This window comes from Phacochoerus africanus, chromosome 7, assembly GCF_016906955.1.
Source record: "Phacochoerus africanus isolate WHEZ1 chromosome 7, ROS_Pafr_v1, whole genome shotgun sequence".
Taxonomy (NCBI): Eukaryota; Metazoa; Chordata; class Mammalia; order Artiodactyla; family Suidae; genus Phacochoerus; species Phacochoerus africanus.
In genome coordinates this window covers 80,821,640-80,846,266 of record NC_062550.1, presented here as the reverse complement: position 1 = coordinate 80,846,266, position 24,627 = coordinate 80,821,640, and the positions used below count along the sequence as shown (strand labels likewise).

General features: G+C 42.8%; 1 protein-coding gene and 1 long non-coding RNA gene across 4 annotated transcripts in view; one reads left to right on the top strand and one right to left on the bottom strand.

Annotated features, from left to right (window-relative positions):
- The window catches only part of SLC38A1 (solute carrier family 38 member 1), a 66,171-nt gene that overhangs the window by 21,040 nt on the left and 20,504 nt on the right, over positions 1–24,627 (top strand). For 2 of the 3 annotated variants that reach the window (XM_047788040.1, XM_047788041.1), the window contains exons 3-4: positions 6,416–6,491; positions 6,804–6,919. In XM_047788040.1, the coding sequence (XP_047643996.1) occupies positions 6,416–6,491; positions 6,804–6,919 (192 nt within the window). Of the gene's footprint in view, positions 1–6,415; positions 6,492–6,803; positions 6,920–24,627 lie in introns of those variants that run through there. The other variant, XM_047788043.1, reaches the window with a different exon arrangement.
- On the bottom strand, positions 20,962–21,876 carry LOC125131432 (uncharacterized). Its single transcript, XR_007135918.1, has 2 exons — positions 21,468–21,876; positions 20,962–21,316 (listed from the first exon to the last, which is right to left on the bottom strand). It is a non-coding gene; the product is annotated as an uncharacterized LOC125131432 (long non-coding RNA).

Sequence of the window (24,627 nt, the reverse complement as noted above, 5' to 3'; positions counted from 1 at the left end):
CTTTTGGGCCCTGATTTGAGCCCCTGCTCGGGAGAGCTCCCTTCCCTATAGACCGAGATGAAGGTGTGGGCCATGCAGCCAGAGGGCTGGTGCTGAGCACTTGGTTTGGCGGAATTTGGTTTCACCATTGCCAATACAGTGGGGTGCTTTTCTTTCTTTCTTTCGCCTTCCCTCTTTCATTGACATGGCTTATTGTAACTTCATTCCTGGCTCTAGAACAATGAAAATGAAAAGCACCATATTACAGCCTGAAGCCAGAAAGGTAAACAAAAATCAGAAAGTCTCTCACTGTGATTTCTGTAAAGTTACACCTAAATATTTCTCCCTCCTCTTGCAAGCTTTTCCACCTTGGTGGGAGGAAGGTAGGCATAATTACAAGAATCGAAGAGAACCATCTCCCAACACAGTGAACGTCCAGGTAACAGGGCCTCTTTTTCGAAAGCCACAGAAAATCTTGAAAACAAGATTTTGACCTCTGATGACCTGGCATCTTGCTGACAGTTTTGCCTGGAAACCCCTCTGCAGGATATTCTAAGAAGCATTTTTTCCACTGTCGCCAAAAATAGAGTAGACCTTGGGTCATTAGACACTGGCTCTTATTCCAGTTCAGTTGTTTTATTTCATGCCCTAATTTTGGGGTTGTAGTCATAGAAATCTATACCTGGAACAGCAAAATCTTTCAAACTGTCTACTGGACCAGTCCTGCTGACTTTTTAATGTGCATATGAAATGCCCAGAAACCTTGTTAACATGCAGATTCTGATTTAGTAGGTCTGCGACTAGTCCTGAGAGTCTAATTTGGAGCAAGCTCCTAGGTGATGCCCTATGGCTGGTCCATGACCACATTTTGAGTAGTGAGCTCTAGACATTCCTCTTGATGTGAGCTTCTTGAGGGAAGGCATCGTCTTAATCATCTTTATAGCTCTTGTACCTTGAAATGATAGGACGATAGTGCCCAGTACAGGGCGAACATTACAATGTATTTGTGAAGGGGGTTCCTATTGTGGCACAGCTTGAAGGAACCCGACTAGTATCCACGAAGACACTGGTTCAATCCCTGGCCTCGTTCAGCGGGTCAAAGATCTGGTATTGCTGTGAGTTGTGGTATAGGTTGCAGACGTGGCTTGGATCCTGTGTTGCTGTGGCTATGGTGTAGACTAGTAGCTGTAGCCCTGATTTGACCCCTATCCTGGGAACCTCCATATGCTTCGAGTGCAGCCCTAAAAAATAAGATAAAATAAAATAAAATGAATATTTGTTAAATAAAAGAGACACAGAGCAGTAAAGTACGTGGTTTGGGTTTAAATTTAACAGCTCTATCCGTAGGTCTCATGTGATCTTGTGCTTTAAGCCTCAGTTCCATCCCTGTAATACAGGGATAAAAATAATACCTTACCTCTTAGAATGGTTGGAGAATATTAAATGCTATATACTCTTTGTAGGTTAAGGCTCCGCTTAAGATCAGCCAGCTTAAGTTCAAATCCTGGCACAATATTTAGTTAGTAATGCAACTTTCATCAGATTACTTCATTTCTCTAAAATGGAGCTAAGAATAGGACTGACCACATGCAATTATTGTGAAAATAAATAAGAAAACCCATGTCACGTCTTTGGCACAGTGTCTGGCAATAGAAGGCCTTTTAGTGTGAAGTAAGTCTGTGACAATAAAGCATAGCTGTCTTTCTTTGGGAAGCACCTCTTTCTTCTCCACCCAAGGACTAATAATACTGTTTTAGGTTTTGGATGGTTTCCTTGTTGTTACCTTAAATTTGTTTAAGTATTGATAGATTATCCTAGCTGTATCCTGGCAGATATTTTCATATTTTATATGTATCTACTGTTGTCTCTTATCTCCATGTACAGTTATTCCTGTTAGGACCCAGGAAGCGTCTAATAAAATTTGAGAGTCTCTCATTAAGATTTTTCTGAATAAGCAACTCTTGTCACCACACCCAGCCTTTTTTTTTCTTGGTCCTTGTATGTCTTTCAGAGTTCATGAGCTACAGTTGTTATCATTTGGGAGGACCCTTGAAATGTTAAACCATCTCTTCTTCTAATGTCTTTTCTATATCTTGGGAAGAAGATGCCCTAACAGTTTATGTGACTTTTTATTTTTTTCCATTATAGCTGATTTACAGTGTTCCCTAACTTCTTACATTCAGTTTTCACATCAGAAAATTCTTTCCTGGCTTGGATCACTCGTGTTACAATGAAAGTCTGTTTTCTTCTCTTTTCAGTAGAGTTTATCCACCAAATATGACTTTGCTGACTTCTCAGTTTTCTCTTTACATGCCTGCTGTTTCTTTAATTCTTTCATGTTTTCCAATCTCTTTGTTACATGCTTCTTTCACCCTTTTGGCATTCCCCTTTTTTAGAATGTTAGACTTCTAGGGAAATAACTCAGAAAGGTTATTTAAGTTCAGACACTCATCGCTTTTGTGTTATAAATCCTCAAGTGAAGCACAGTAATCTAGTAAGAACCTGATTGGTAGAGATTAAAATAGGAAGATTATCTTTCATTGTACAACCCATCCTTAATTGGATTGTTGTTGTCGATTTATTTTTGGTTTTAAATAACTGCTCTATATTGCTTGCCTCCCTTCACACTACCTCAGCATAACGCCTACATCCTTTTGAAGGCTTTGTTTATTGAAGGTCAGCACAATAGCCACCGTAGATTTTTGTTTTGTTTTGTTTTGTTTGTGTGCAGAACAATTGGCTCCTTTAAGAGTTGATTGAATTCTGCTTTATGGGTACAGACTGACCTAGTGAAAACGCTTTTTAAATAATACTTTTATCATCCTGAGACCACACGTCAAAGGCACCACCTCCAATAGCCAATTTTTAAGTCAATAAAGAAGTCTTTGCCAGAGTTCAGTGCTTTTGAACACGCAGTTGCGTTTTTTCATTGGTGAGATAACAGAAACTTGTGATAAGCTGACCTAGTTACTTTAAGTGGACTTTTCCAGTAATAAAAAAGGTTAGTTTTATTTTGCTTTAAAACAAGAAAAGTTTGCAGAAATGCAAAGAAAAGATTGAAAGGCGAAAGAGAAGAAAAAGTTGAAGCACCCTAAGGAGAATTCAGAGGCTTTCTTTGAGTATTTCGTTCTTACTAAGCTAGATTTCCCTACAGCCCAAGCTCCTCCCTAGTTCCTCAATGGACAATGCACATGGGGTTTATAGAGGTTTTCTCTGAGTTGCTGACGCCCGGGCAAGTACGTAGAAGAATGACTGAAGGGAGTGAGAGCAGGACTCCATCCCTCTGGATGCAGGATGAGCTTAGCGACACAGTCTGTGCTACAGAAAAATCATCAGTGCGTCAGAGTCAGAAAACTCAGTTTAAAAAATCAGAGTATCGGCAGAGCCATGACGAGCTCTGTGAGCAGGCAGAAAGGCCTTGGCTGAGAGGAGGGGAGAGTGGATTCCCAGTGGTACTTGTTTTTCAGCTTCTCTTCGCAGAATACCCTGGTCTTACCTTGATCCTCACCTCCTCTTGGAAAGACCGTTTGGAAGAGCCCAGAGAGCTTAGGTTGAAACAGGCAAAAATCAAATTCAGCCGTAGCTGGAAATTGAAGGGTGGGCAATTTGTCTTGGAAACTTTTTCAGTGAGAGAGGCAGTGAAGATTTTGGGGGCAAACCTATGAAGCCTTGCTGCAGAAAGGGGACAGAAGAGGCAGAAGGGGGAAGCACTTGACACCGTGTATAGTCCCATTCTTTTCAGGGATTACTCACTGCAGTGGCTTGTCGGTCACCTGCATTATTCTCCTCCTGCAGACGTGCTGCAGCAGAGAGCCGGCAATCTTGCAGGGCCTCCTCCTCCCCGCTCCCGTGGCAGTGTTGGAGCCGGCTGGGTGCCCCCGAGACCCCGTGGTACTCGGATCCGGTGCCACTCCTCTACCACTTCTCTGCCACCAAGTCTGGGGAGTGCTGGCAGGCTGGGAACTTAGATCTGCCATAACAGGAGGTTTATTGGTGTTTGATTTAGTTTATTTGAAAACGTTCAGGCTTTCCCCTTCATTTGAAAATAATGGAAATTCTCTTTGGAAAGCATTTCCCTACCGCGAGGTAGGCAAGCAGGGAGGCTTCTGGATAAAGAGGTGGTAGACTTGAGTTGGTGTCTTAAAATTAACCTGATGACAGACAGTCTTTTATTTAACAGCAACACTAAATCTGAGTCAGTGTCACTTTGGAAAACCCAGCATCCTCATTTCCTTGGGCTGCCTGTGTGAAAGGGAAGGCTGTTCTCTCTCGTCTCTCACCAGCCAGATCTGGGAACCTCAGTTCTGTGGGAAGAGGTACAATGGTCAGGGCCAGAGCAGAGCCAAGGCCATACGGGCCTCCAAAGACATTGCTTTCATTACGTCATCTTGTGCTCAGACCCTGCAATGCTGAGTCTCAGGCCTCTGCTTCAAGTTTCCTCTGGCTAATTCCACCCAATAATGGCTTTTTTGCTTTTTTTTTTTTTTTTCCTCTGGCTTCCTTATCTCATCTCAGTTTTGCATGGCCTGATGTTCCTTCTTCTGGTGTTAGCTGGTCTGGTTGCTCCAGGCTCTGGGTTTCAGAAGACCAAGGTTTTCTTCGCATCCTTTTCATCTCTGACGGTCACTGGACTGGTCCTAGGCAAAGGCAGAGGCTGCAAGAAATAAACCTCAGGTTGTGCTGCCCCTCCTAGGGGGTGGCCTCTGGGGAAGATAGCATGGATATTGCCTGGCTTTGGTTTAACATGGTGAAATAATGTTAGCCTGAAGAAGTCACGCCAGGTAGAAGCCAGACCCCTTGGATGAAAGATAAAAAAGGTAGATAAAGACAGCTGGCGTTGAGGATATATATCTTTCATTAAAAAATGGCTTACTGTGAAATATAGCTTCATTCAAAAAAGCATCTGAGGGAGTTCCCGCTGTGGATCAGTGTGTTAAGAACCTGACTAGTGTCCATGAGGACCTGGGTTCGATCCCTGGCCTTGCTCAGTGGGTTAAGGATCCGGCATTGTCGTGAGCTGTGGTGTAGGTTGCAGACATGGCTTGGATCCTGCGGTGCTGTGGCTCCCATTCAACCTTTAGCCCAGGAACTTCCATGTGCCATGGGGGTGGCCCTAAAAAAGACAAAAGGACAAAACAGAAAAATCACCTAAAAATATAACCTGTAGTTTAAAGCTCTGTGCTTCTTTAAAATAGTCTAGTTCAAGTGGCTTTACATTTATTAGTGAAAAATACACTGATTAGTCTTTACTAAGACTAGATAGTTAAATTTCCAGAAGAAAAACAACAACAAAAAAAGTATCCCTGATATCTTAACTAATACATGCAGCAGAGTGCCTATGAGTGGACTTTTCTTTGACATAGCGCTTGTTTTCTTGAACTTTTTTTACAAGTGGAAATTTAGGCCACGAAGTTGTGATTTTCATCCTGGTTCTTAGGGCATTCTGAATTCCTCCTTCTGTATATTCGTACGTTTGACTCCACTCGGCCTGTCTGAATCTTTCCTATATATTGTTCTTATTCTCTGCCTGGAGCTGTGCTGATGTTTTGCATGTGCTCTCATTTAATTCTCCCGTTAACACTAACACTAGGAGTCATTCCCATTTCACAGATGAAGAAACTGAGGTAGCATGCTCCGGCCCTCGGAGCAAGTGAGGACTTGAACTCGAGTTCTGAATTCCATGCTTGCTTTACGCCGTAGCTCTGCTCCTAAGCATGCACCATATGCCCTGCCTCCCCCACCATAATTTCGTCGTTTGAACTCCTGTGCGCTAGTGTCCCCTTTGCTATCCCACCCCCCCACATCTCCCTTGTTGCCTGGTCTATTGACTTGCCTATAAGCAGGTGCCTGAAGGAATGTTTGATGGGGAAAGAGTTGTTTTCTTTCTCACAAGGGAGAGGGAATTCCTTTGAAACAGCTTTGTTCTCCAGGAATGTGAGCTCACAAAGCATCCTGCCTCCAGTATTCTTTTAAATGCCCGCTTTATAGTAAAGTATGCTTGACATTATCTAATTTTCCATTAGAGAAAAACCTATAGAAAAGTTAACTTGCCTTGCCTACGGTGCTTTAATTTATTCGTATTAAAATGATTTGAGATGTAGAGCTCTTTTTGATTATGGTTGTCTTTCATTTCATCTCAAGATGAGCGCCTCCGGTTTGCGGTGTTTTGTGCTAAGTAAAGTGAGAGATATAAAAAGGAATGAGGCAGAGGATCTGCCCTTGGAGCACTTTTAGTTTATTTGGTAAAAGAAGAATGTGTAATACAACTCATACTGGCAAAAAAACCAAATCAAAACAAAAAGAGAGTGATAACTGATTAGGTAACTGATGGACAACTTTTCATGCGTGATGTTCTGATAAGTGATAAATCCTGTAGTCGTGATGTTAAGCTTCAAAGCATTATCGTGAAATTAAATCCTTCTACATCTCTTTGCAGCAAGTTTATTTCTGATCGCGAAAGCAGAAGAAGTCTCACGAACAGCCATTTGGAAAAAAAGAAATGTGATGAGTATGTAAGTGTCCTTCTAATAAAGTTTGCTTATTTTTAAAAAATTACATAAATTGGGACAGATGTTTGTAATTCCACCAAAATTCCACCGTAGTACCAAAAGCATAGCTGTTTATTCACCAGGAGCTTCCTTGGAGTCTATGTAATTTTCTCCTGAAACCCATTAAAACAAACAAACAAACAAAAAAAACTGGACTCCCAAAGGAGTCCGTGAATTTTATTTTTCTCTTGGTTCCTGAGAGTGCTTTAAAGGCTTTGGAGTGGTGATCTTTCTTGAGGACCGTTTTGCTTAGGGTGAATGTTTGTCTCTGTTTAGATTCCAGGAACAACCTCCCTAGGCATGTCCGTTTTTAACCTAAGCAACGCCATCATGGGCAGCGGGATTCTGGGACTCGCCTTTGCGTTGGCAAACACGGGAATCCTCCTTTTTCTGTGAGTGTTGACACTGCAGTACTTTTCCACGTTGAAACTGTGTTTTCTGTATGTTTCTGTTCATGCACAGGAGAAATAGGAAATATCTCTAAATTGTTTTTATTTCTTTTTATGTTTTACTCACTTTGCTAAGTCCCAGGACCTACTTTTATATTGTTTGTTTGAATGCTTTTCCAAGAAGCACCTAATGGTGATAAGAAAGTAGAAGGAGAAAATCTTTGTGTTAATCAAAAATGCCAAAAGCAGCATGTGAGAAAAGGATAAAAGATTTGAAAATAGCACTTTTTGTATTTCGAGGCCCTTGACTTGTCACTTTAAATCGCAGCTAAATGGTAAACATATTAAGAGGTATTTAATCCAGCCAGTCACCACTTTGGTATTTGAATTGCTCTGGAACATGTACTACATCCAAAGGTAATTGCCAATTTGTTTGTAAGAAATATTCAAGAAGCATAGAAGTGTTGAGTGTTTTCAAAGATGAGCCGTTAGAGTGTACTTTCCCCCGAGATTTGGTGGAAAGAAAATGGGCGATTTTCTTTTGAAATAAGTTCTGCTCAAACTGTAGAGTGAGACTTTCTGCACATGTACAGAGGGCCTCATTTCAGTTGGAACGAGATGAAGACAGATCATGGGATCTATACGAAGAAAATTCCCACCCAGCCTGACTCCCCTCTCAGGCCTCAAAGGAGGTGCTTGGCCTCATGAGGTTAGAAGGCAGCTCTCGTCTTCTGGGGTCTTGCTTTTTCAGCCCTGACAACACTCTTGCTCTTCACTGGGCTTGCCCAGGAGTCCTCATTGTCAGATCCAGCATTTCCCTGGGAGTGGTGACCGAAATGGCTACTAATCCTGCAAATTGTGTTTGTTCCTTTAGAAAGGTTTAGAAAACTGCCACGAAAGTGCATTGCTACCCATTCCATTACGCAGGCATCAGAAACACCCATCCATGCCGTGCCCATGTTGGTCCACAGCCCTGGGCATTAAGGACTTACTTTTGTGTGTAAACCCACTAGAGGTGTCTTTCCTAGAATCAGAACAACTCTGTGTAGGACAGTAAATTTAATATGTTGTCTCCTTATCGTCCACTTAATTCATAAACCCACTGTAGCCGCCTCTCTTTATTGCCCTGGCTGGATCTTTCTCTGTGGACTTTCTACTTATATATAAGGTTTTAAGGTAAAAAGACAAGAGTTGGACAAAATATTTCTATGGTGATATATATTTTTGTGTGTGTGTGAGACTCTGACCCTGTGAAGATACCACCAATGGAGCTGTGTAACTGCATTTGTGGTTTTCAGTGCACTGGCATGAAAAACCTGACTGCTAGACCCAGCTCCTCTTCTAAATGGTTGTGTAGTCCGGCAAGTTACATGGCTACTTTGAGCATCAATTCTCTGTCCTTTGAAGCAAAGAAAAGGAACTAGAAAAATCTCAGAATTTTGCTGTTCTCCAAAACCCTATGGTTTTGTGACTATTTTCAGTCATTCCAAAGCTGGAAATGGGTTCAGTTCAGACATGTGTTTTACATTCATTTTTCTTCTTTTTAGTAATTGTCGTATGTCAAGTGGTGATACGTTAACAAAGTATAAAGAGTCAGTTCTCCCATGACGAAAACAATAGCAGCTCTTATAGCTCCCACATGTACCAGGAACTACTCTGAGTGTCTTATGCTGAATCCTGACGGGTCTGTGAGGCAGGTGCTACTCTCAGCTCCCAGTTTCCCAGAAGAGGGAACCGAGGCATGCAGAGTTAACTTATTCTAGACTCTCTCTTCGTCACCATCCTGGGAATTCCCTTTGCCTCTCTCTTCTGTGAGACCCTTTGTTCCCGGGATTCCATTTCTTCCTAGCTTTTGGTACTGCAAAAGGGTAAATAGAAATAAAATTTTTGAGGCCTTAATGCCTGGAAAGATGTTTTTATTGTACCTTCACCTTTGATTGGTAGTTTGGCTGGATATAGAACTCTATATTGCCAGTAATTTCCCTTCAGAATTTTGAAGGTGTTGCTTCATTGCTTTCTGCTTCTTTCTGTTGTGAAGTCCCAGATGCTTCTTATTCTCATCTTTTATATATAGTCAGAACTTTTGTTTTTACTTTGTCTTTTCTGGAAACTTGCCACATCTCTTTGTTTCTAATGCTTTGCAGTTTCACAATGATGTGTCTTGCTGTGTGCCTGTTTTCGTCCATTGCAGCAGGCAGCTGGGACATCTTTTCATTGAGAAATTCCTGGTCTCCAGTTCTGGGACATTTTCTTACATTGCTATGTTGATGAATTGCTGCTTCTTTCTATTTTCTCTCTTTGTGGAACCGTTGCCAGGATTTTGGACCTTCTGGACTAGCTCTCCAACTTTTTATTCTTTTCTTTTTCATTTCTATAATTTTTTTACTGTACTTTCTAGGATAGGACATCATTTTTTTTCCCCAATTCCTTCCTGAATGTCTTATTTTTTTTTTTTATTTACAGGAGCTTTTAAACATTCTTTGAATGTTCCTTTTTCATATTACTTTGTTTCTGTTTATGAGTTTTCTCTGAGGAGTCTAATGATAGTTTTTCTTTGTTATGGAAAATGTCAAGCATCAAGTAGACTCTGAGATATTTCCATGTTCCCTTCATCTCATGACCATGCTAGTTTAGTCAGCTGCTCACCCAGACGGCCTGGAAGTAAATCCCAGCCAGCGCATCATTTCATCCATAAATATTTCAGTGTATTTCTCTAATACATAAAGACTGTAAAAACCTAACCAAAATATGTCATATGCCAAAAATTAACCACAGTTCCTTAATAGCATCGAATATCCAAACAATGTTTAAATTGTTCTGATTATCTTGTTTTTAAAAAAAAAATTGGATTGTTCAAATCAGTACTCAGATAAGGTCCATATAATGCAAATGGTTAATGTGTGGTTTAAGTCTCTTTCCCTCAATAGGTTCCCCCATTTTCTTCTCTTTTCTGTGCAATTTATTTGTTGAAGAAACTGGGCCATTTGCCCTATTGAGTTTCCCATAATCTGAGTTCTGCTGATTGTATCCTGTGATGTAAGTTGATTTTTGTTTACTGTGGATGCTTTCATTTTAGAGTCTTTTCTCAGATGTCAGGTGGTCCTTCTGTCTCCGTTATATTCAAGAATTGCTGGGAGGTGGTGGCAGTGAAACAAGACTAACGGGAGCCTGGTACACATGAGTGGAGCTTGTTGGAAATAGCATCACTAGAGGAGCTGTTCGTAGCTCTTTCCTTGGGGAACCAGCAGTGTCTATTTCTCCTGGGCTGTTCGGATCACCCAGAGAAGAGCTTCTAGTCACCTGCCAGTAGGGGCTGGACATTGCTGCCATCTTTCTGGGGACAAATGGGGGAGAAGGGCTGGAGCAAATATCTCTGTGTATCTGTCCACCCAAGACCAGTTTTCATTCCAGAACCCCTCGCCCACAGGTTGTGCTGAGTCGCTTATCCAGAGACTCAGACTTTATGCTTTGCAGAGAATATATTTTTCTATATACTTATGTCATGTTTACCAGGATGGGAGAGGACCAGTTACCCAGCCTTTCAGAGTAGGTCTGGTCTGGCGACCCTAGCTATTTCTTGAAAGAAATTTGTCAAATTCATCATTTGAGCTCATCCCACCTGTTGTTCCCTCCTTCCAGTCATGCCCCTGGGCCTTTAGGGAATTCTGTGGTGTAAACTGGATTGGTCTTGGCTTTCTTCACTGCCAATTTTAGATTCAGCTTTGTTGGAATTCCCGTCATGTCTCAGCAGTTAACGAACCTGACAAGTATCCATAAGGACTCGGGTTCGATCCCTGGCCTTGCTCAGTGGGTTAAGGATCCAGCATTGCCACGAGCTGTGGTGTAGGTTACAGACTTGGCTTGGATCCCATGTTGCCTTGGCTGTGATGTAGGCTGGTGGCTACAGCTCCGATTGGACCCCTAGCGTGGGAACCTCTATCTGCCACAGGTGCAGCCCTACAAAGACAAAAAAAAAAAAAAAAAAAATTCAGCTTTGTTTACTTTCCAGCTTCTGAAATGTTGTTATTGTAGTCTCTCCTCTCATGTTCTTCCTGTCCTAGCAGTTTCCACCTTACATTCCTTTACTAGATTATCAGGTGGGAAGCAGGGGTACATTCTTGTCTTCAAGCTAGCATTCCTGGAATTAGATTGATTTTTAATGATACTAGTTCAGGATACTTGATCTCTTCTCTCATGACTCTTCAGTTTCTGACTGCAGCAAAGGATTGGATAAACTTGATCATTGCAAGATTTCCCCAGGCTAAAACTACCATGCGTTATTTGGTTCTTTGTAAGATGCCTGAATAGCAAGCACAGCGCACCAGGTCTGCAGGTTAAAGCTGATGAAGGTAGTTGTGTCAAGACCCTAACTCACAAGTTTTTCACAAAATGTAGAACTCTCCTGCCTCAGAACAAGGACTCACTCTGTGTTGTAAAACCAGCTGCTCCCACAGCTGCTCAAAGCCAAGAAGCAGTTGGCAGGATGAAGATCTTTCATCTGATACAGGGCCCTGTTCCAGACTCTCAGTGGCCAACCTGGAAACAGAGTCCAAGCCTGTCCAGGCTTCTTTAGAAAAGCAGCTGGGACGGCTCCTCCATGTCTCACTGAGGCTGGGTGCCGGGCTCTACACCGGGGTCCTCTGGAAACTTGCTGGGGTGATTTCTTTTTCTTGGATGACTTTGGGGCTCATTTTTTGGATCTGACTATAATGGCTGTCATTCCTCTTCAGCACACATCTGATTCAGTTCGATTCAGTGAATTCTGCCCTCTTGTGAGAATGCTGTGAGGTTTTGTGTTAGCCTAAATTTTGAGGCCCAGAGTTCCCGTCATGGCTCAGCGGTTAACGAACCCGACTAGCATCCATGAGGACGTGGGTTCGATCCCTGGCTTCACGTAGTGGGTTGAGGATCCGGCGTTGCCGTGAGCCGTGGTGTAGGTTGCAGTGGCTTGGATCCTGTGTTGCTGTGGCTCTGGTGTAGGCCAGCGGCTACAGCGCCGATTGGACCCCTAGCCTGGGAACTTCCATATGCCGCGGGTGTGGCCCTAGAAAAGACAAAAAGACAATAAATAAATAAATACGTACATAAATTCTGAGGCCCTGTAATTGCATCTGAGGTACAGGAAGTATAGTAGATTATCGATTTCGGTTTACAGTTGTTCTGAAGCTGCATGTTCTCTGTTGGAGACACAATGGGCCTTGTTCCTGAGTTCCCGTTGTGGCTAACAGAATGAGCCCAGCTAGTGTCCATGAGAATGCAGGTTCAATCCCTGGCCTCGCTTAGTGGGTTCAGGATCTGGCACGTTGCCATGAGCTGTGGTGTAGGTCACAGACTCGGCTCGGATCTGGCGTGGCTGTGGTTGTGGCTGTGGTGTAGGCCGGCAGCTGCAGCTCTGATTCAACCCCTAGCCTGGGAACTTCTGTAAACCTCAGGAGCGGCCCTAAAAAAATAGCAAACATGGAGCTGTTCCCTGAGACAGCAGTTTGGGGATGGGCTGAGGCACAGGGAAGAATAAAAGGTACCTGTTGAATTGAGTTTCCCTGAGAGTGAGGTCCGAGGAAAAGGCAATGGAAGCTGAAGAACTCTCCTTCCACTGTATCTTCCTCTTCTAGTGCTAATCTTTTGACATAGGTTTTCTTTCATTTGTTATTTCATATTACTGTCTCTCCCACCTCAGCCCAAAATAGGAAGATAGTGTTTTCTAAAGAGTTCTATTAAAGGCATTTTATAGAAAATTAATCTCTGAGGAACATGTCATCTTCTCACAGTGCTGGGTAAATGAGAGGTTTATTACACTATATAAATCTCATAAAGTAATAAATGCTTTATGTTTTTCCATAACTTCTTAGCAGGTATTATTTTCATTTATTATTATTTTAATAAGGTAACCTTTTAGACCATGAAAAAGGAGACTATAATTCATGACATTTCTGGGAGTTCAAAGAGATATCATAGTTTATCGTAAATACTGAGTTCATAAACAATCTGTTTGAAATGGTAATTGTGAAACAACATTATAGTGAGTACGAAACAGTATTTAAATTTTATTTTTGTTGATTATGTAATTCCAGACTTTTTTTTTTTTGCCATTTTCCATTTTCTATCTCATTTGGGTCTTAGTTGGGAGAATAAAAAAGATAACATGTCTAAACGCACGCTCTGGGAGAGTTCCTTGTGGCACAGTGGCATTGCCACAGCCGTGGCGTAGATTGTAGCTGTGGCTTGGATTCGATTCCTGGCCCAAGGACTTCTGCATGCCATAGGTGCAGCCAATAAATAAATAAAAGCATGCTTTGAAAAGTGGAATTCAAGAAGACATTTATTAATTAGCAGCAACCCCATAGGGCTGCTGTGACAAGTTAATGAGTGTGTGTGGAGAGAGAGAGGGGTGGAGGGAGAGAGAGAGATGGAGAGAGTACCATTAGTATTTGTTAAAGTATTAATAAGGTGGTTACTAAGTAATTAAATTTACTGAAAGGCTACGATATATAACGTATTATCTCATCTGATCCCCACCAACAACACTATGAAGTAAATATTAGCCCCATTTTACAGATGAGGTAACTGAGGCTTAAGAACAACTCAGGGAGTTCCTGTTGTGGCTCAGCGGAAATGAGCCTGACTAGCATCCTTGAGGATGCAGGTTTGATCCCTGGCCTCTATCAGTGGGTTAAGGATCTGGCGCTGCTGTGAGCTGTGGTGTAGGTCACAGATGCCGCTCGGGTCTGGCATTGCTGTGGCCATGGTGTAGGTGAGCAGCTACAGCTCAGATTTGACCCCTAACCTGGGAACCTCCATATGCCACAGCTGTGGCCCTAAAAAGACAAAAAAAAAAAAAAAAGCCTTGGAAAGTAGGGGAGCCAGGGTTCCACGGAGGATTCCTCAACTCTAGAACCTGAGTGATCTAAAACACTATATTGCCTTTTAGTGACACCATCAGAAGCCAAACTTGCATTATTTGTGTAGTCCATGAGAGAAATTTTATTCTTATCAATAGGTACTTGCAAATGAATACTTTAGCTCTATATTATAATGAAAATAGTTCCGCAGTGGTACCAAATTGTATATTGGGGATGGTCAAGTTCATGGTCACAGCAAGTACAGATACACCTCAAGTATATTTTAAAACCAGTACACCTTCTGAGCTGCTTCATACAGGTCATATCTGTGTCTGACCTTGCCTCATGTGCTGTTTAAGGTTTCCCACTGCCCTTGAACTTCATTCCTTCCAGGGATTTAACTAAACTTTTTGTAACTAAGAATTCAAAAGCAAATAATAGCAAAGTTGAATAATACCAAATTCATTACTAGGGAACTGGTTAAATAACCAGAGTAGTTCCATAAAATGTAATATTAGACTGCTATTTAGAAGAATAAAATAGGCTTATATGTATGGATATAGAAAAAAATTCCCAGGAGTATTATTGGGTAAAAACAAACTGAATATTGGATGGAAGTGAGCAGTTGGGGTGAAGGCAGTGTGTGTATATGTACATATATTAGTGCAGACTATTTGGGGAAATTACAGGAGAAGACTGTTGAGAGCGGCTGCTCCTGGAGAGTGACATGGGGTCTGGGGGTGTAGTGGGGCTGGAAAGTTCATACTCTTTAAAGTACCTTTTTTTTTACTATATGCTTTTGGGGGAAGAAACTAGTTGAGAAAAATGTTTTTTAGAGAGCTTAAAACCACTGCAATAAGACTTTTCCCGTTTTCTCTTACCTATAGAAACTTGAGAAAAAAAATATTTTCAGTGTTGCTATTTAGACCGCGAGAGCTAGATTGAGCAATTAGTACAGTGCCACCTGCTCCAAACCACATTTTCACCTGCAGGTTGCCTCTGAGTCGGCAGTACCAACTTCCCTCCTTTCTGTAGGGGCTGCCTGCACGGTGCCCGTCACCTTGGCCTTTCTGTCACTCCACTCCAACATTGTCCCTGCGCTTCTGAATCCTGACAATCCCGGAAGACCCAGGACAGGTGCCATCTCCAAAAATGTTGCTATAATCCTCCCAGGTGGGAGGACCTCCCTTCCTTCTCTTTTCAGTGTAGTCGTTATCTTTCTTATAGCAAGTAGTGCCTCTGTTATTTAGGCATGTATTTTCCATTCTCTGTTGAGCTCTGTGCCCTACAAGGGCAGGATTAATGTCTAATTCTTCCTTGTTCCTCCCCCAACAAGATCTAGAACAGTGCTCACGTGTAGCTGATTCTCAATAAAGTTCCCCTGAAATGAATGAACCAATGTGTAAGAATTGGCATAGTCTTACAGATTTTTACAAGGCTTGAGGCCAAACACTGGCTCTCATAATTTTGCAAAGATATCAGAGGGAATAAACTACGAGGTTGAGTTCACCTTCAGATTTTCAGTAGGCGAGGGGATGTAATGAAAACTATCAGAAGCTTAGCGAGGGACTCACCGCCCATGGGTTACTTTCCTGGGAATGCCTCCTTCATTCAAAATAATTAGAGACTGTTGAGAAATACTGTATGAGGTTAGCATTGTGTTGCCAAAAGGACATTTGTTGCTAAACTGCTATTTGCAAAAAGGACAGTAATCGTCATTGTCAGTTTACAGCAATTACCTTCACTTTGTGGTGGATTGTTTGTTCCAATTGTAGGTGAATTCTTCTCTCTCTTAATATTTACCTTTGTGGACCATTTGTCATCATCCTACCATCAAAAAGATGCAACAGCGTATTGTCTGCAATTACAGTGTTTACAAACAAATCAGTAACTAGCCGTGCTGGTATGGGTAAATCTAAAAAACGAAGAGCTCTATAAACCAAGATCAGACTACCAGGTGCCTTCTCCCTTGAAATTTAGTGTTTTACAATTCAGTCTACATAGGAGGTAGACAGAAATGGAATTAGAACATCTCATTGCCCTAAATCCTACATTATAGGTATCTGATCATTACTATCATGTCACAAAAATGGGCTTCTTGTTCTATCAGGGGCTACGATAAATCCCTTAAATAACTGCCTTAGCATAGCTCTCTGGAGTCCCCAAATCTCTTTCAGCAGATTCTGCCAATTTGGAGTGAGATTGTCGTGTACCTTTGCAATTACTCTGCATGTTCTTGAACTGTCATTGCTTTAGTACTTTACATAGATTCCAAAAAGTTCGAATTACACCCACCACGATGATAATTTTGCTCTTAGCAGTAACAAAGATGGTCTGTGTGATATTTATCAGGTCGTTCTTGGCAAGTGTTACGTGGTCTTGTCTTTGCACTCTGAAAGCAGGCAGTTCCTTGCCTTCTAAGGAAAGACCAAATTGGATTCTGTGATATCAACATGGGCGATGAAGAGGAAGTCAATAGGAAACGCTGCTCTTCCGATCATCCTGGGAGGTCCCTGTGTCGAGTCACACTCATCTTCCGTCTTGTCAATCCGTTACTTGTTTTCAGAATTCTTTGAGTTATAGCCACCGTTCCTTAGAAATGATTTGAAGAGAAAACTGTTGTCCCGCAGCTGGCAGCAGAAATCACTGGCATGAGTCTCTTGTTTGGGGATAATAATAATACGGGAAGGGGAGGGATGGCACATTCAGGCTTGCCAGCGTTTGGAGTACATGTAGAAAGGACAGCGGCAGGGCCATTGAACTCTTTTGAAATTCACTGGATCAAGAAGCTTTTCACAAGTGGGGAAATAGGAAAGTGGTGAGTGTTGTGCTAAAAATGAGTGCCTATTCTGTAAACAGAGTTGGCAAGGGTAGGAGGTGAGTCCCACCCACAGTTTTTTAAAAGTTGAGCAGTTCTGCCTAGTTGATGATGAGTCATCTGAGATGTGTCTGATAAGCAGTTCCAAGAAGTCGATCCTCGTGGCCTCAGAGACGTAGGAGTGCGGGGTGTATGTGTGTGTGAGCACGAATGTGCAAGAATGTGTACACTGAGTTCACTTAGTCCTGCCTGTGTTGAGTTACCTCTGCTGCTGCCCGAGGACGATAGTGTGGCCTCCATTTAGGAGCCCTGAGTTTTTCTTAGTCTGCAAGAGGCAACTTAACTATCTCTGGTTTAACAGTACTATTCATGGCCAAGATGCGTAGAATGTCTTTTCTGTGATCTCTTCTGGGTTCCCGAAGGTCAAGGGCCTGTCTGTGCAGTAGGTCCGTATAGTCCAGAACTTTAGATTTTCAAGATTAGCTTGAACTTTTATTGCTCATAGAGTGGTAGTTGGTTTAGCAGATTGGAAAAGTGCCCTTATGTAGGCCAGTTTGTTGTGCTTTGTTCTGTGACCACAGGCTTCACCTTCCTTCAAGCACGCAGTGTCAGTGATCTACGTCTGTATCAGGGATGGCAAACGACAGCCTACAGACCGAAGCCACCGCAGCCTCTCTTTGTATGGCTTGCTAGCTGAGAATCACTTTTACTTTTTAGAAAAATTTATTTTATTGAAGTACAGTTGATTTACAACATCGTGTTAATTTCTGCTATACTGAAAGTGATCTGGTTACACACACACACACACACACACACACACACACACACAGACATTCTTTTGGCTATAGCTCCCTGTGCTTTAACCAGGACCTTGTTGTCTATCCATTGTGTATGTAATTGTTCACAGCTGCTACCCTCAAACTCCTAATCCACCCCTTTCCCACCCCTCCTCTCCCTTGGCAATCACCAGTCTGTTCTCGATGTCTGTGAGTCTGTTTCATAATAAGTTCATTTTATCATATTTTAGATTCCACATATAAGTGGTTTCATATGATATTCTCTGTCTGACTTATGCCAATCAGTATTATCACCTCTAGGTCCATCCATGTTGCTGCAAATGGCATTATTTCATTCTTTTTTATGGCTGAGTAGTATTCCATTGTAAAGGATTGAAAAAGGAAGATAGTTCTAAGGTATCCATTGTTTCATGGAATCTATAACAGTTCTGTTTGTCATCCCCATTCTACAGATAAAGAAGCTAAGATTCACTGAGCCTAAGTAACTTGCCCAGGATGATAATCAATTGGCGGTAGGATAGGGGAAGGGAGCGGGGGGTGTAGTCCTCCTAACTCTCCCGTCTCTCCTTAAATGTGCATTATTACCATGGAAACAGAGTTGTGAATGGAGCCATCATTCCTACAGGAATGGAAGTCCAAAGTGCCCATCAGGTACAACACATTTCTTGCCTTGGGGGTGTATGGAATTCTGCTGTCCTCAGGAGTTACATTTTTAGAGTATGATAAAGGGGACATTGTTTTTGAAGGTAAGAATCTAGATTTGAGGAGAAGGGAAGCCAGGTGTCCTCGTGGAATGGAAGAAGAGGAAGGAAGCCTAGTCTAGTGTTATAAATGGAGCACCCACAAAACCCACAGCCCTCTACCAGCGACAGTAGGCAAAAACAGGAAGTGGTGGTGGCACATGGCTTGCTTTCTTACTGGTACCAACTTCCTTATTTAAATGCAGACCTCCTCCCAACTTTATTAACTCTTAAAGCATCAACCAAACTGATCAATTTTCTTTCTTTCTGCATACACTTCTTCCTCCTTAGAATTAGAGATTTTATTTGATTTGGTCCTCAGCAGTGCATATTCCTTTCTCTGGACAAAACAAAATACCTAACCAACAGTGAGGCTAGTGTAAGAGAAGCTTTGCACCAAAGAAGCTAGATTTACCTACAAGGAAAGAAACGGAGTTGTACAGATAACTGATCCTCACCTATTCCTCGCCCAGCCCTTAATAACCATCTCTTTCATTCTCCTGTTCAATTTGTAAATATTACAAATAATCACATGTTACCAGGTCCTAGCATGCTGGTCATTTGAGCCTCAGAATGTTGAAATTGAATCAGAATTTAGTGACTAAAAAGTCCACTTTGGGAACTGAGTAATTAGATGATGTTTCTGCTCCTGTCTGTAAGTATTTTGTAAGCTCCTTAAACGAAATAGGGACAAAACTAATGAGATTGGGGCCTTAACAGATGCACCCCCCCACACACACGCACACACACAAAGATTTGGAATAGTAATACTATCATTTGAAAAGTTACTTACATTTTGCATTTTAATGCTTTTTAACGGAGTGGATTTTATTACACTTCCAGTTGTACAACGGTCATCACAACCCAATTTTACAGCATTCCCACCCCAAACCCCTGCCCATCCCTCCCCCTGCAACCTGTCTCCTTTGGACACCATAAGTTTTGCAGAGTCTGTGAGTCAGTATCTGTTCTGCTAAGAAGTTCTCTGTATCCCTTTTTTATTTAAAAAAATTTTTTTTTATTTTTTAATTTTTTTTTGTCTTTTTGCTATTTTTGGGGGCCACTCCAATGGCATATGGAGGTTCCCAGGCTAGGGGTCTAATCGGAGCTGTAGCTGCTGGCCTACGCCAGAGCCACAGCAACGCGGGATCCGAGCCGCGTCTGCAACCTACACCACAGCTCACGGCAACGCTGGATCATTAACCCACTGAGCAAGGGCAGGGACCGAACCCGCAACCTCATGGTTCCCAGTCGGACTGTATCCCTTTTTTAGATTCCACATATAAGGGACCTTTTAATAGTTTTTATTGTAAAAGTAAGATATCATTAAAGACCATTATGAAAATGCATAAAATAAAGTAAAAAGAGGAGTTCCCACTGTGGCGCAGTGGGTTAAGGATCCAGCATTGCCACAGCTGTGGTGTAGGTTGCAGCTGTGGCTCGGATTCAGTCCCTGGCCCAAGAACTTGCATATGCCTTGGGTGCAGTCAAAGAAAGTATATAAATAAAGTATAAAGAAATCACCCAGCATCTTACTGTCAAAAACGAGCTCTGTTAAGATTTTGATGGTTTTACTCGAAGTTTTTTGGTTCTCTGCTTGAGTCTTGCTTTTGACACTGTCATTCTTCTGTGGACATCTGACTTTGGAAGATGACAGTGCATTGTGGCTAAGGACTTTGGAGTCAGATTAACAGGGTTTGAGAGCTCTGATGCCAGCTTTGTGATGTTGGACAAAATACTCAGCCTTGCTGTACTTTCAATTTCCTTATTTGTAAGATAGGTAGCAACAGCGCTACTCATAAGTGAAATATTGTAGAAAGTGCTCGCTGTGGGCCTGACATAGTGAATGTCCCTAAATTTCTTAGTGGTGATGATGAAGAAAGTATTTTGTTGGTTGCACTGAGTTCTCACTGAAGTAAAGAAAAGCTCTAGGAAGTGCATTTAAGTGGAAAAGATAATTTTGAATTTGTCAAAATATTTAAAATTTTCACATGAATTAGAGAGTCAGAACAGCTCGTCCCTCTTTCCTCATTTTCAGGCGTGTCTTCTCCCGCCTAAGCGTTCATTAAATAAACTTGCTCTGTGTCCCCTTTCGTCTCCACTTTAAGCCTCTCCCACTGGCATCGCTTCCCAGGCTAGAAACCAGGCTGCACCACCCCCTCTGCACTTACTGTCCAAACAGCCTGCTTCCGACCACCTCCTGCTCTCCTTCCCTCCAGAGACTCCCACTGTGTCCCTCTCATCCTTGCATGTCACTGAGGACCTCTCTGGGCTCTGCTTCCTTCCCTGTCCCACTGAGAGGTCATGGTCCTTCACTCATGCCCCTTTCTTTCCCGGCCCTGAAGTTCTCTCCGTCCTGAAGCCGAGCTCGCTCACCACGCAGACGGATGACACTTTCAATCCATCCTCATCCAGCCCTTCCTTCATCCCCGGCTGGCACTCTCCTCTCCTCAGCAGTGTTTTAAAATCTTTATTCACTTCCTAGAGATGTTTCTCATAAGTAAGAAGAGTCGGGAGTAGAATGGAGGGTGGGGAGAGTTAGGGGGGAGGTAAGAGTGCGTGAAAAACTGGAGGAGGAAAGTGCGGGGGGGAGGAGACAGCCTGGAAATGTGGGCGCAAGCTGTTGGTGGGGGCAGACAGGGGAGGGAGAGGTTAGCACACAGGGCTGGAGAAAGAGGATTGGCAAGAAGACAGTATGCTTCCTATGGTTTGTCCAAGTCCCTTGTCCTGGAGGGTTCCATTTTCTTGTAAACATTCTGCCTCGACCAGCATCTACGTCCTTGAGTTGGGGAGTGAGGGGCTGTGGCTTGGTGGGAGAGGATGTTAGGTAAAAGCAGCACAGGCAATAAAAGACTCTTTTTCCCCCAGTGAGGGAGTTTTATATGCATTATTCTGATCAGGAGGGTGGTACAAATTTTATACTTCTAACCAGGTGTAGAAAAGGAAGAATTATACAAGGCAGTGAGCCTCAGGCTCCATTTGGAAGGGACAGCGTGGCAGGGTGGGGAGAGGGATGTGGAATTGAAAGTAATTTAAATATATATATCCTGGCGAAGCAAGAAATCCCCTTCGGAAGTCGACCAAAGGAAGCAGGCAAGACTCGCTTTCATACCAAGAGTGACGATGCTTCAGCGGTAAATGCTTCCCTTCAGCGCCTTCTCACCCGAACAGCAGGGGAGTCTGTGTCAGGTAGTCACGCTGATCACCTGCAGAAGGGGTGCCAGGTGATGCAGTGCCACTAGTCCCAGCAATCATGAGAAACAGAAACACTGAATGGATATGCCAGGGGGCCAGAGCTCCTGGCTTTCAACCCGTCAGCTCTAAGCGCAGCCCATGAACCAGCAGCGTCAGCATTACCTGGGGGCTTGAGAGAGATGTAGGGTCTCAGGTCCCAGCTCACACCGGCTGAATTAGAATCTTTATTTTACTACAAGATCCCGAGGAGATGCGTACACACACGTTGAAGCTTGAGAACAGCTGCTTTAAACGCCGGCAGTGGAGCGGACAGGAGAGGCATGCTGCGAGGGTGGGTAAGGGTTCCTGCTTTTTTGAGGGGAGTGAGTCCTAGAAGAGTGGAAAGCATTCACCTGCGTGGCAGCTTGAACACCTCCGTCCGAGCTATTTCTGGGGCCACAGCAGTGACGGCTGCTTCATCTTCACCTCTTTCAGGGGCTCTGATGCTCGGCTGGAACATGTCACATGATTTCTTGTCATATAGCTGGGCTATATGACTCGTCTCAAAGTGCTGTGGGGTTAGGGTTTTTTTTTTTTTCCTTTTTTGGAAGCATTTTATAATTTATAAAATTACAAATAATAAATTTATAAAATTATGAATAAATTAATAAAATCCTCCAATTTAGAGATAGGATTTGATGAGCTTACCCAAATTGAGTGGTAAAATCACAACCACAACCGTGATATAAAACACTTCAAAATCACCTTAAGCGGGTCGTTTCATTTATTGTCACAGCTCTCCATTTCATTCGTACCTTGAAAATGAAATTTATTATGACATAATCCAAATAATCTTTGGGTAAATTGTAGAAGAGCAAAGGACCGTAATTACTCCTTTGATTATATGCTTCAAAACAATGACATAAAGAATCTTAAATAGATGTTTAAATGTTGATTGTTCAAGGTAGGAGGCAAAATTTTCCTGCAGCAAATAGAGTAGAAATATCTAGGAATATTTAAGAAATCATGGAGTATTGCCAGAGGTCTGGAAATGGGCAAATTTCATCCCAGCTTCCAAAAGTGGTTAAAAAGAAAAAAAAAGTAGATCCCAGGAGTAATTCTAGAGCAAATTATTAAATAGCTTATCTTTGTGCAATTACTGCAGAAAATAATTGCTCCGTGGGGGGTGAATACAATTTTCCTAATAGTCAAGCTAAACTAACCTCATCTTTTGAGATAAGAGTGAACTAGTAGGTCACAGAACTTGCTTAGGCAGCATGTACCTTGATTTTAGCAAGATATTTGGCAGAGTCTCATGTGACTTAAGAATGAGAGCCTAATCTTTGTAAATTTGCTTATTCTTGGTTAAGAGTCTGCTGCATGCTGTGTTTGGCATTTCATGTAAATAGGTAAATAGGATGGGCCATGACTGTGAGTTAAACAGTCATGGCTTGTCCTCGAGTCTGGTGATGGAGAAACATAATAAAACAATAGAGTAAAAACATTACTCTGGCTGCTGGGTGGAGGATGGATCAGAGGGGGCAAGAAAAGGGAGACAGGCAGAGATTATCATAGGTGCCCAGAAGTTAAAGATGGTTGTGATTTGGATTAGAGCAGTGGCCGTGGAGATGGGAAAAAATAAATGTATAGATTTGGGATATATTGGGGAGGCAGAGATGATAGGACACCTGCCAGTGAATTAGATACGAGGCCTGAGAGAGTAGATGAGAGGTCAAGGGTGTCTGACTTCCAGGCGTCTGACCAGAGCAGTTGGCTGGATGAGGGGCTGTTTTCCAGATGATCTTATTCCAGTCAGTTAGAACCAGTGCCCTAGGTGAAGGCAGATTCCAGACAGGAAGCTGGATGAGGTAGTTGACACATAAGTAAAAAGGATGAACAAATTTAAAGATATCTCAAGACTAGAAAGGTAAAATGGAATGAAAATTGCAGAACTTTGCACTTGGCTTTAAAAAAAAGTACACAGGGAGTTCCTGTAGTGGCTCAGTGGAAACAAAGCCAACTAGTAACCATGAGGTTGCAGGTTCGATCTCTGGCTTCGCTCAGTGGGTTAAGGATCCAGAGTTGTTGTGTGCTGTGGTGCAGCAGGTCTCAGATGTGGCTTGGATCTTGAGTTGCTGTGGCTGTGGCCGGCAGCTGTAGCTCCAATTGGACCCCTAGCCTGGGAACTTCCATATGCCACAGGTGCAGCCCTAAAAAGCAAAAAATTAAAAAAAATTAAAAAGGAGACAGGATAAGAGTTCTCATCATGGCTCAGCGGGTTAAGAACCTGACTAGGGAGTTCCTGTTGTGGTGCAGTGGTTAACGAATCCGACTAGGAACCACGAGGTTGTGGGTTCGGCCCCTGCCCTTGCTCAGTGGGTTAACGATCCGGCGTTGCCATGAGCTGTGGTGTAGGTTGCAGACGCGGCTCGGATCCCGCGTTGCTGTGGCTCTGGTGTAGGCTGGCAGCTACAGCTCTGATTTGACCCCTAGCCTGGGAACCTCCATATGCCTCGGGGGCGGCCCAAGAAATAGCAAAAAGACCAAAAAAAAAAAAAAAAAAAAGAACCTGACTAGTATCCATGAGGATGTAGGTTCGATCCCTGACCTTGCTCAGTGGGTTAATGTGGTGTAGGTTGCAGATGAGGCTTGGATCTGGTGTGATTGTGGCTGTGGCATAGGCTGGCAGCTGCAGCTCCAATTTCACCCCTAGCCTGGGAACTTCTATATGCTGCAGGGGGGGCCCTAAAAAGAAAAATTTTAAAAAAGCACACAGGATAGAATGAGGAAGATTGGCCGAATAGCAGTTCCCACTAGAAGCTCAATAAGAATGGAATGTGTGACATGCTGCCATAAAAATGAAAACCAAAATCGGTTGCCTTAAAAGAAGCCGGATGTCCGACTGAAATTAATAAGCTTACTGTGCTTTGCACTGTTTGGATCAAAACCAATGTGAGAGTATTGTGTTTTTCTTGGCACACAGCCGCTAACAGCGATGGTTGAGAAACTGAACCTCGACTGAGATGTAAACAGCCTGAATGCTCCATCACAGGAGGAACAGCTGAAAGTACTGGAGATGTTTAAGTCAAAGAGCACCGTCTTAAAATAAGCGCCATCAGATGTACTTTTAGGTGGGAGAGGGGTTAGATTTCAAGTAGATTCAAGTCGGTCCAAAGGGGAAAAGAAGGACTTAGGGTAGAAATAGCAGCAGTAGTTTCAGCTCAGCCTCAGTTCCAGTGCACAGCACTTTCCAGAAACAGGATGGGTTGCGTAAGTGTCCCCCGACAGAAGATGCCTTGCAGACCTGGATGTGTTGGCACAGAGCAGGGAGGCTTCCCCATCC